Below are 12,340 nucleotides of genomic sequence, written 5' to 3' on the forward strand. Positions count from 1 at the left end.
CCCTCCCAATTATTCTTTTACTAGGAGTTTATTAGGTTGGTCTATTGCTTTGGTTTTAAAGGGAACAACAGCAGGAACTGAAAGGAACAATATAATAGTAATGTACCAGTTCCTATATCAAGGGTAGGTCACTCAGATGTTAAACAAACTCTGAGACCAACATCCTCATTCCTATGGCCTCAGTAACAATCTGTCCATGAACTTGCCTTGCCACAAAGTGCACAGCAAAGCACAATCCTGAAAACTGATCCCATACCATGGGGCTGTAATTTAGAAAATATAGTTGCTTGCATACGGAGAGCAGTGTTTCATCAGTACTGGCCCACTGTCACACCATGATGCCTTCCACTGTGGACAGCAAACTCTAAGATGTCATTTCTCAGTTCAAATAACACATGGCACTTTGGGATCCTAGACTCAGAAATAAGTAACATTTCCTGCTATTCATGATGCCAAAAAATCCATTGAAGCCACAGATTTATTTGGCCTTCTATGACATTTTTTTCGAGTGACTGAAATCGGAAGTTCTCCCTTGCATTCGCATGCCTGTATCTCATCTCAGCAGATGCAGTATGGTGTGCCAGCAGGGAAAGAATAAGGGCAATCTTGTGTGCTGTACCCAGGGAAAGGGCAGAGAGGCAGAGAGGCAGCACACAGCCCTTACTGCAGCAGCAAAGTATCCATGCATTAGTGTATAGCCAGCAGCTACACCCTCCTCATCAGTTATCCAGCAACTGAAGGACGCAAGGTAAGATCCAGAGGACAAGACACAAAACTCTGTACCTGCAGGTGCCTTGGCCTCTCCAGGGCCTCCCAGCCCAGCAGGAGACACATTCAGGGACTGACATGAGAAAGCACTCCACAGCTGTACCACGCTTCAGAAACAAGTCTTCACATTCTGTTCTCCTTACTCGCGTGTTCTGGACTACCCTTGAACTTTCATGTTTTCCCAGGATGTCCTCTGTCTTCTGGAAACTGCTTCTTCCCAGGTACAAGCAGGAATGAGCTGCCCCAGCTGAGCTTCAGGACACAGCAGTGCTGCCTCTCTCTGAGTGCACTCACATCCCATTCCTCCTTGTGCACAACCCTATACAACTCCCAGGAGTACCATGCTCAGGAGGGGCTAAACCAAGATGGCTGCATCTATTTCCCAGGGGTTACTGAGAGAGGAAAAGTGGTTTTGGTTGGAAGACACTTTTCAGTTTATGAAATGAGAACACAGTTGTCTGCTTTTTCCAGTACAGGATGTTTTTAATGTTTTCTTTGTGAATGAACTTGGCTGCCTCAGCCTCCAGATCTACCTTCAAACACAATACTACAAGAGGCTCTTACAGTGCCTTCCTTGATTTGGGTAACTGTATCCAGTCAGCCATTCTGCAAGCGGCAGGGATGTCTCAAATATGTACACCCCTGCACTGAGAGTCTGAGACCAAAATCTCTGTGGGTGCTACAAGTTTTCAACTATAAGTACTATATACATAACTTACCTTTGTCCTCCTAGCACACTGAGGCTGTTCAGTGGGTATTGGGCATCCAAGCCTTGTGTTTCTCCTGGCGATGGATCCATATGCTCCTAGGCTTAGAAAAGGCTCTCCTAGCAGCACAGTGCTGAGCCAGCTCTTTTCCTAGCCTCAGTGGGCTTTGTGGGTGAAAACCACGAGGCAGAGACTGGGCTAGAAAGGCCCTTGCAACTCAGACAAAGCCGGAATCAGGTTTCAATAAATGCACTTTTCAACAGATTGATCTGGATGATCATGAATAAGTGATAGGACAAATATAAAGAGCCTTAGCTAATGGATGTAAGATTGGTGGGGAGGGGGAGTCCCTGGCAGCCTAGACCCATATGGCAAGGAATGCAACTTTGCTGTTTTTCTGATGGCAGGCTGAAATGAACCCATGGGTTGTATCTGATCAGCAAAACTGGGACCAGCTGCTGGAAAGGAGGGGGAGCCCAGGAGGCCACAGGTAAGAGAGACAGAAACAATAACAGCCAACATGCAGTAGCTGGGAAGAGGGACAATTCCTACAATAGTGGTAGGTGTAACAGAAACAAAAGTCTGCTTCTTGTAAGGCAGGAGGATGACACACTGCAGAGCAAAAAGGGACTGGATTGTACCTGTCTGGTCCCACAATTCCCACACAACAGCTCATTGAGCTCAGGCAGCCCCTGCAAGCTAGCAGGGTTCACAGAGCTGGGCACAAACTGCAGCTATGGGTCCTGCTGCTCCAGAGCTGCAGCCTCGGCTGAGCTCATGACTCATTCTAGCTCTGCCAATTAGCAGCCCCATTCCTCACTAATTAAGGAGCAGAGCCCTCAGTCTGCCAGCAGCTTTGCAGAATAGCAGTATCAGGAAAAGGTTTGTGCATTTTAAATAATCTAAGAGCAGTTTGTCACTTTCTGGTCACTGATGTATGTGCACTGCTTCCCACTCCCCTTTTGCCTCCCCCTCCCATCTGTTCTGTTCCTGTCTCCTCCCCCAGTTTGGCTGCTGCACAGCTTCTCTTCTCGCTCTCCAGAACATCTCCCAACTTCAAATATCTCCCAGGAAATGCCTGGTCCATGGAGGTAATTCTTAATCTTCTCAAAGAAGCAACTACACACTGCAGCAACCACACCAACTGCTTGTCATGGGAATGGAGGGAATGAGCCCCCAGCTGTTTTCCCATACTTCAGAGCTGCCCTTTGCCATGAGCAAAAGGTGCACAGAAAGGAGGCAGGTGTGAATCCTTCCGGGCTTCACTGTACATTCTTTCCAAGCTCAGTTTAAGATGAGCTGCCCCCTGCAATTCCAGCATGGGCAGTGGAGTCACTCTCCTTCTCAGGTGAAGTAATAGTCCAACAGAGTTTGCAACCAGCTGAGAAATTCTCACCATTCTTGAAAATGCATACTGAATTTCATTATGTTCATAAAAGTAAATACCACTTCCATGCCTTCATAATAAGCTCTTCCATACCTAAAACTTTAATTAGGAACTGAATTAAAATGAGATGTTCCCTAAGCACATTAGTCACATGGATATCTACAGATGTGTATTCCCTGTCACATCACAGCAACACTGGCTTTCCTACATCTCCTCTATAGCCCTGAAAGAAAGGAGGTAACATGGCATGTGCTAGAGCCCAGCCTGGCCCTAGCAAAACTTTCCCTGACCAACTTGCAGCTCCAAACTGAGCAAGTAAAAAGGTATTCCTATCCTGCTCTCAACTTGGACAGTGCTTCTCAAAGAAGCCTCTCCCTCTTGCCACCAAGAATAGTGAGGCAGCTTCCTTGCAGTTCCCTCCCTCTCTCAAATTCAGCCAACATCTTCAAGGGTGAGGCTGGGCTGATGGACAGTTGAGAAGTCTTCAAGGTCCACAGAATAGAGCTCAGGGCCTCAGGAAGCCACAAGGACACAGTGGTCTGTCACCGAGCAGCCACAGTGCCAAACGTTTTGTAAAAATCTCGGACAAGAGCCCTGAAAGAGTATTTCTTCTGCAATGTTTATTATGCATAATTTGGGATTATGTCCAAGACCTTTTTGCATCTTGCCACATCCTTGTTGTCAATAATCTCCTGCCTTGTGGAGTTCCACCTCCTACTCACACATTACACAGAACTGTACGCTTTTAAACCAGTCTCATCACTGTGAAGCAGAAAATCCCTTCTTCTTGCGGTCAGAGGTAAAGGCACAGCGGAGTTCAATCCACCTTCTCTGTCTCATCCATTATTTTCTGCTCTTTTGCCATGTCTCCCCCTATTTGTCATTTCACTAATAAAGTAATCTCAGGTTTTTTAAACTCTTCATGTGAGACATTTTCCTGGTGTTTGCTCGTCCTCAGTGTCCTTCCCTCAAACACCACACAGAAAGCAAGTGGAGTGCCTCTGAGCTGGGATGCACTGTCAGACAACTGAAATAAGAGTGGAAGTGGGGAAAAATGGGGGAAACAACCCATGTAAGAAAGAAGTTGGGAGACAGGAAAGACAGAAGAGTCTATGTTTCACTATTTTCTAAAATCACTGGGTACAAAGGCATGTGCTAGTAGCAGCATCCAACTACTAGGTGTGGATGGCAGTATTGTGATTCTGTGTGAGTAATCATAGAACCACAGAATAACCTGACCCAGCAGATCATTGAGTCCAACTCCTGGCCCTGAACAGGACCATCCCCAAGAGTTACACCATGTGCTGGAGACTACTGTCCAAACACTTCCTGAGCTCTGGCAGGCTTGGTGCTGTGATGATGGAGACATACAGAAGTTTTTAACAAACATCCCTGGAAAGCACCCATCTTGCATCACAGTGCGATGCTGAAGTGCTTTCCCATATATTATAGTAAATGGAAAGGACATGAAACATTTTAAAAATCATCAGGTCCAAGAGTTCCCAGAGATCTGTCCAACAAAGTTTCTCAACAGCTTTATAAGTCTCGTAATGCTGAGGAAATTCCAAGAGATTGAAAGAGTCAGAGTCTAAATGGAAGGAATAGCGGGATTATCCCTGGTAACCATGGGTTGCTTAGTCTGAGAAGCCCTGGGAGAATACAGAGGTTTTGCTCTCAGCTGTTTCATCTTAAGGATACTCTGGCTTCAACTGTTGTCCAGTGCCCATTAACATGCAGAAAGAAGTCTAGTCAAAAAGACTTCTTCTTCCTTAGCATCCAAGCATACAAGACAAATAAGACTGTGATTGACTCTCATGGCACTGCCGATGTAGAACACTATTTCAGTAAAAGTCAGCTTTTGAGGAGCAAACAGCAGCAAAGGGATCTCAAAGCTGTTTTCATGAATGAGGAAAATCACTAATAATTGCGGGATTTTCCAACAAATGTCTGCAGTGACAGGGTCCGTACTATTTTGTATTCTCATCAAGGACCTAAAATCTAAAGTAGTACTGACAGTACTAGCAGATGCCAACATCTAGTAGATAAGTAAGTACCCACAAGGATGCAACCATCAGAGCAGTGTGGATTCCACAGCCCCTTGTTAGAACAAAACAGGATTAAAATACAGCCAAACCAAAAGGTCATGTCAGGAGAGAAGGAATGCAAGGAGCACTTCAAACACAGGAATGTCTTCTGGAAAGTCACAGACCCAAAGAGGATTGTGAATTGCTGAGCAGAAACTCCCAGGACATTTGGTTGCAACAAGAGCTGATGCATGTCTGGGATGTATAAACAGGAGTAAGGAAGTTTACTGCTTACTTATGCTTTGAGGTGTGAGAAAGAAGCCTTCCAGAGACAACATAAAAGCCTCAGTCATTTTTGCTATTCAGAAAGATCCCTTGTAGTGCAAAAATATTTGTGAAGATGTTAATGTCATTATGTAGATTTGCCAGAGCGAGGGCTGACCTATCTAGCCCAGACAGTGATAGTGGGGGGATTAGAGCAGCATGTGGCCCAGCATGGGCTGCAGACCTCACCTCTGTCCCTGCATCCTCAACTGACTCAACCCTGCTGGGAGGACAGGGCAGCCAGCAGCACTGAGACCCCTCTCTGCTACCTGCTGGCTCACTTTTGCCAGCAACCCAGAGACAACCCAGTGCCAGAGAACAATTTTTTTGCAGACAGAGAAGTTATTTGGGACAAAGTGACTCTCATGAAGCAGAAGAAAAGTAGGACCTGAAAATGGATGGATCTGCCAGACACTTTAGAAATGAAGCAGGGTTTATTTTAAAACAAGGTTGTGTAACCACTTGAAGAAACCGCAAAAAGCGGGGGATCCTCCAGAAATAAGAAGCCCTTCTAGAAAATGTGATTCAGCCAAATCTTCATCATTGGCTCAAGATGCAAGTACCAGGAATAAACAGGACTAATACACCCACCTCATCCTAACCCTAATTTCCACCTTCTCATCAAATACACTGGTGACTGGATCTATGAGAGGCTCCACCACCAGTTCAGTTGCTGTGATAATTATTGCACTTGTATGACAGGACCTCTCAGTCCCCTGGGCACTGTGCCAAGTGATGCATAGCAGACAGGCCTTCCATAGGTGTTTTTCCTGGGACTTGGCCCTACAGCACTGCTGAACTGTGGGTGATCTCAGATGGAAATGAGGAGGCAGAACTGCAGAGTTTAGGGTAACTGGAGGATAACCAGGAAACCCAGACTCTCACAAGTTTCAGTCTTAATGATCACATTTAGATAGTTCACATATTCTCCTTAAAGCAAAATGGGAAAAAGAAATTGCAAAACATCTGTGATTATTATGTTAAATGTAAGTGTGGCAAGAAGTGAAACGAGAGCAGAACAAGGTGGTTTTGGAGGCCACGATGGGGCAGCTGCAGGCTGGCCCAGGGCAACCTGGCTTCCCTTCACGTGGGGGTTCTCATTGAGAGCCTGTGCCAGCCCACCCTCTTGCTGCTGATGGGATCTGACAAGGTCACAGCTCACGCAGCCTGGCTCCAGATGAATGCCCTAAGGAGGGAGCTAGCAAGACTCCTTCTCTTCCGCCAGACACTGTTTCATGTCATCTTTGGCACAAGAGCTTTCTTCCTTGCAACTGCTGCTCCAAAACAGGGCAGTCAAACCCTTTTGTCTTATATCTGCCTCTTTATCACTCTGAATGGTTATGGGGAGATGCAGCTTGGATGGAGAATTCTGTGTGGAGTATCCATGCTACACTAGCTGCATGGATATCTTCAAGGACAGTGGCACTTGCCTTTAGCTGCACTACACAGGCTAATTAAACAGAGAGGGGTTGCTCTTTGCTATTGACACAGAGAGCATTACATATACAAGATGTATGTAACAGTCAGCATTTCTCTGTCTCTTCTTTATCTCTACAGGTCCTCTTCCTGAGAGGTCACAATATTCTCAGTAGAGTGAGAGGAGATTGTCAGGGAAGCTGGAAAAGCACGTGTTCCTGAGAAATGGAAAGGCTCGGTGGGAATACTGCTTCAAAGAGCAGCCTCACTGCTAAAGAAGATGATGTTCTATATACCTTTTCTTTCCAGGATGGCATTTTCCTAAGCCAGTGGTTGTTAACACATGGACATTCAGCTTACTGTTATCTGTAAAGACAGCACATCACTCATGGTCAGCATCAGCCAAGTCAGCTGAACCATTCCTCTCATCTCAGACAAGAGTCTCTGGGTAGATTGTCCTGGATATCTGGCCATGCTCCTCTCTCACAGGAACTCCTCCTTCTTTCTCCCAATAGCAGGGAGCATGAGAAGGGCAAACCAAGCTGTTGAGAAACCTAATCCAGCCATGTACAAACCCTTCCCACCCAGCACAACCTGGGCTCCCTGGGGACACGGGTCTCTGGATGATGCATCCAGGCAGCTTCAACAGAGAGCCCAAAGCTGGTGAGAATCACCTGTGCAACCAAAAATCAGACCAGTCCTTTACCTGCTGTACCCATGAATCAGGCAGGCTCCACACTGCAAAGATGCATTCACAGTCAGGTCCTCTCAGTTGTTCTCCTTACCCATGTTCCCTGCCTGCAAATATTTATGCACATGACTTTACGCTGGGACTAAGAAGCCATTAGATGCCCAAAGGACAGCAAATTCAGCTGAGTGTCTTGTGGCCAGTAAAGGGGCACACTCTGCAGACTCCCTGATGGCTTTGTGGAGTAGTCAGGCACTTCCCACTTGCATCAAGTAGTCAGCAGTCAGTGCAAAGCTGCCAGAGCAAAAGAAACCTGGCAGAGGTACTTGCTCCCCACCTCAGTTTGGGGCCAAGAAAGCAGCTCAGGTGCATGCATGGTGGCAACTCCAGCAGCCTTAGTACTGCTCCACAGCCTTGACTCTGAGGCTCCCTCCTGGTCTGTGTGTATCTCCAGGAGAAATGGATCATCTCCCTATCTCCATGGCAGATGTCCCAGGCCACAAAGAAGAGCAGGGCTGTGGCCAGGGAAGGATGGGGAACATAGGGAACAGTAAGTGAAGACCATGACAGCTGTAGAGAGGACGGTTCCAATCACCACAGCCATGCAGGACACGAAAACAGAATTCCCCCGCCTTTCTGTCCCCATGTCAGAAAGCTTAAGAATTTCAGGGGATTTATTTTACAACATAGATGAAAAGCTTTGGATTTCACCATAAGAGCAAGGAGGAAAACTGTTTAACGCTTAAAATGCCAGCATTTCTAGGCCAGTGGCACATGAGAAGGAGAACAGCATCTGTGACTCCACTGGATGCTGCTGCTCAGTGCAGACTGACAGTGGGACCATGCAAAGTGGTCACTCCAACTGCAGTGCAGGACAGGATGGGAGAAGTGTCTCCTTTAGCCCTGGCCATGACATTCCTGCTCCTTAGGGGGGAATTGGAGAGCGAGTCACATCCTCTGTGTCACCCCACATCCTGCCCACACTCCAGACATACAGGGAGACCGTCATCTGTCACCATGCCACAGCCCCGGGCTCCAGGGCCCCTCCTCCCTGCTCGGGCACAGGACTCACTGCAGCAGCCAAGCAAGGAGATGGCGGAGCACACACACACAGCCTCGGCTCCTCTGCTCACACCCGGCTGCAGCACAGGCATCATCCATCACATCTCTGAGCCATGCCACACAGCAGACCTCAGCTGGCAGAGGCTCACACACATCTTTGTGCTCTACCACTTGCTGAGGATGAAGGTTTTCTAACCTGGCCCGCTTGGGATGCTGCAGGAGAAGAGCAGCAGCAGCACACACCGCAGCAGCTCACTGTCCCTGGGGTCTGCAAGCAGAGGAGGGCAGAGCACATGGGAAACCCTTCATCAGTGTCAAGCTGGCACAACTGGCCAAAACTATCCCTCTCATGGCAGAACCAGGATGACAAGTAGGTTGAACCCTTCACAAAGCCATTTTGGTCTCCAGCATGCCAAAGGGGGAATTAGGGGAGCTGTGAAGACCCATGGCATCCCCACCTAACCCCAGATACTGATCACATAGCTGAATGTGATATCTAAATGCTGCAAGCACAGCATGGGAGCCTGCTAAGGCAAGACCAACAGCACACTGGGGTTTAGCTATTCGCTGTAAGAGATGGCATCCCCTGGAACAAGCGTCTTCAGCTGCTGCAGAAAGAAGCAAAGCAACTCCCTTCTACTCAGGCTTTCCCTCCCACCAAGAACCCCCCATGGAGAAGGAGGAAGAGTGGCTGGGGTGCAGCAAATGCCAAACATTCCGGCTCTGGGGAAGCCACATTCCCTGTCTCCCACCCCCACTGCCTTTCCTGCAAAGCAAAGTCTGACGATTTCCTGCACAAGCTCACCCCAGTTCTCCAGCCTTGGCTACCCTGCTTCATTGGGATTTAGTCTGTGATTTACAAGAGATGTGTGACTCTTAGATTTCCAGGGAAGGGCTTCAGGACTGGCCCACAGCCCTTCCCTGGAAATCCCTGTTTCTTCAGATAATGGCAGAATCATGCCTGGACAGGTGGAGCTGGACAAAGCAGGCAGTTCTCTGATGGGTGCTACTTGCTGTGACGTGCACCTCTGGGCATCCCCTTTCCAGCCTCCCATTCCCACCAGTTCCTTCAGGCTCCTCAGTGGCTACTCCTGTTGCAAGAGGCCAGGAGGTTCCTCCTGACAGAGAGCAGGCAAAAAGGCTCTGGTGAAATGGCCCTTTGGGAAACCCTGGCCTTCATCTGATTAGATAGAGACGGCCCAGACTTCCAGGAGCAGCAGGTTAATCAGTTAATGGCTGAAGGATGCTGGGCGATGCGCTGCCGCATGCTGTGGGGCAGCCCCAGCCGCACAGCCTGGGGGCAGCCACTCCTTCCTCTCTGGGGCCAGATCTGGGAAAACATCTGTTCTGATAAAGAAAGTGCTTCACCAGGGAGGGGGCAGGCCCGAGCCCATCAGCTGCTCCAGCCCAGCGACCACGGGCTTCTCCGGGGCGCTGGTAGCTCCCCCTCCGCACCCATGACTCGAAAGGCCAGACGCCGGGGTTAATGGCCTGGAAACCTGGGGGCTGAAGGGGGCAGATGTCTCATGCCCCAAACAGGGGGCATTCAGACCGTAGCCGCAGACCTCGAGAAGGCCCCGTCACCCATAGTGCCTGCCGTGCCCACTGCCAATGCCACGGGCACCCGCTGTCACCCGTGGGTCCAGAAAGGGATGCCCTGGCCTTGCACCCACCTGCCCCTCACAACCAAAGGCATCACCAGGCTGGGCTGGAAACCTGTCTATGCTCAGGCAAGAAAAAGGGCACAGAGAATTTCGGGGCGTCTGGGCTGTGCACGGCACCTGGCCCCGCGCACTCAGTCACTCGCTCCCCGTGGCAGCACAGTGCCCGCACGGCTGTGTGCTCACCCGGGGAGGGCACCGCGGGCAGGCGGCACCAGAGCCCACGGCTAACAGGTACGGGTCCGGCCCCGGGCAGCCGCTCTGCCCGCCGGCCTGACGGTCATTGGGCAGCGGCACCGAGGGGCAGGGGACTCCCGCCGCACGCTGCCCGGCTGCTCACCGGCCCGGTGCCCCGAAGGCCAGCCGCTCTGTGACACGCACACGCAGGCAGGAGCAGGCTCCGGACCCTGAAGTCGTTCTAGAGGATTAAGGAGCCGGCTCTGGGCAGCCATGACTACCATGCGACAAACCCGCTCCTCCCGCAAGCAGCCCTCGGTCGGCATTGCCGGCACCGCACATCCGTCGGGCTCCGGCTCCCGCAACCCCTTCAACCCCTCGTACGGGTTGCGCGGTGCCGCGCCGGGCTGCGGAGCGCTCGGGGACAAAACCCTCCGCATCCCATCGCTCCACAGAAAGTGCAACCGAGACCGCCTCGGCGAGGGGGCAGCGGGGGCGCGGCGAGGCCCGCGGGGAGCGCAGCGTCCCACGGCCCCGGGGGCGTTCCCGGCCCGGGGCACGGCACCCCGATGCCCGTCTCGCTCCGGGACCCGATCCCGCCGGCCTCCGCCCGGCCCCCGCCTCTCCCAGCCCCGAGCAGGGGCGAGCCCCGCCGCCGTGCCCGTCCCGCCGCTGCCCACCTGGCGCAGAGAGGCGTCCATCGGCGGAGCCGCCCGCGGAAGCGCTGCCGCCGGCTCTCAGCGCCGCATCGCCGCGGCCGGGCGGGCACGGCTCGCCGGCCCCGCGCCGCGCTGGCTCCGCCTCGCCGGCCGCGGGCAGCGGGGAGCGGCCGGGCCGCCCGCTCCGCCCCGCTCCGCCCGCCCCAGGGCGCGGGGAGTGCGGCTCCTGCGGCGGCGGCGGGGCCGTGCCGCTGGCAGAGCGTTTAGGAGCGGGACGAGACTGGCTGGGAAGCGGCGCGCATCTCGAGAGGAGGCTGCTGAGAAGGGTTGGGGTGGGGGAGGCCCGAGCGGCCGGTGCCACCCACGGACACGCGGCGGGGACGGGGGAGCACTGCTGTACACAGCCACAGGACCCAAGTGCGGACCTTTGTAAGGGCAACTGATGTCATCCAGGACAGCAAATATTTTGGGTCTTGGGTTCCTTCACCAGACCATCATAGTATGATTCAGTGAGAGAGACTGTTAACAGGAATCCTGATAGAGCTTCGAAATGATGTCTCTGAGATCTGAAACAGCTGGCAAAGAGCAAGAGTCTGGGCAAAGTTTTTCCAGATCATAGCTCAAAGATAGAACTCGATCACAGGTCGAAATGTGGCCAGATCATAGATCACTAGTGCTCTGTGAAGGTGTTTCTTTCCATCAGAAAGTTCTGGCTGGTCACCAGGGGGGCGTGGAGCTCCTCACAACCACGGGAAAGTTGAGGAGCACACTTCTTTCTCCTCTGTCTGCCTGCCTGCCTGCCAGCAGTCTTCACCAGCAGGCATCTCCACCACCAGACGTGCCCTCCCAGACTTCTCTGGAGGAACTTTGGCCATGGTTCCTGTCATCCAGGGTAGAAGGGAAGGATACAACCTTTCAAAATGGCAAGGTTTTTAGTATCAACGCTGCTGTTGACTGACACTTTCCCAAAGGAAAGTAGAAGGTGCCTTGATCCAGTCCTTAGAACAAAGAACTTTCCAACTCTTCGGACAATAAGCGTTGGATTCCCCAAACGGAGCATCAGTGACTGACATGCTGTAAGCCCTGTACTCTATCAGCCTAGTAGAAAAGGTGGCAAGAATCTTGACAAGAAACTTACACCTGATACTTGTTCCTTTCTGTTACAGGATTAAAGCACTAGTCCTGCATTTGTACAGCCCAGTTGGAAACTGCAATGTCTGAACTGTTTCCTAGCTGGCTTTAGGTGCTCCTGGGAAGGGGTAGCTGTGACCATCTGTTTCTTCACAGAGCTTTGATAACCAGGTGATTGCTGACTCGCTATCCCATGAGCCTCACTGTGCAGGACAAGCCCGGACCCCTCTCCAGCCCATCAGCTCCCCCACACCTCAACCTCGGGGTTGCCTCCTGCCCCAAACCTGGCACAGTGGTGCTGCCTGTGTGTTTGGCAGCAATGTCAGCAACCCAACG

General features: G+C 51.3%; 1 protein-coding gene across 1 annotated transcript in view; it reads right to left on the reverse strand.

The window, feature by feature from the left end:
* LOC309575262 (unconventional myosin-X-like) overlaps nt 1-10,915 on the reverse strand; it is a gene marked incomplete at its 5' end in the record, with an annotated part of 87,961 nt that extends 77,046 nt beyond the window's left edge. Inside the window, 2 exons of the mRNA XM_082285593.1 lie at nt 9,832-9,882; nt 10,316-10,915. Coding sequence (XP_082141719.1) covers nt 9,832-9,882; nt 10,316-10,915 — 651 coding nt within the window. The remainder of the gene's footprint in view (nt 1-9,831; nt 9,883-10,315) is intronic.
* Nucleotides 10,916-12,340: the final 1,425 nt, after the last annotated feature.

This window comes from Coloeus monedula (genome assembly GCF_965178545.1).
Source record: "Coloeus monedula genome assembly, chromosome: 7".
NCBI lineage: Eukaryota > Metazoa > Chordata > Aves > Passeriformes > Corvidae > Coloeus > Coloeus monedula.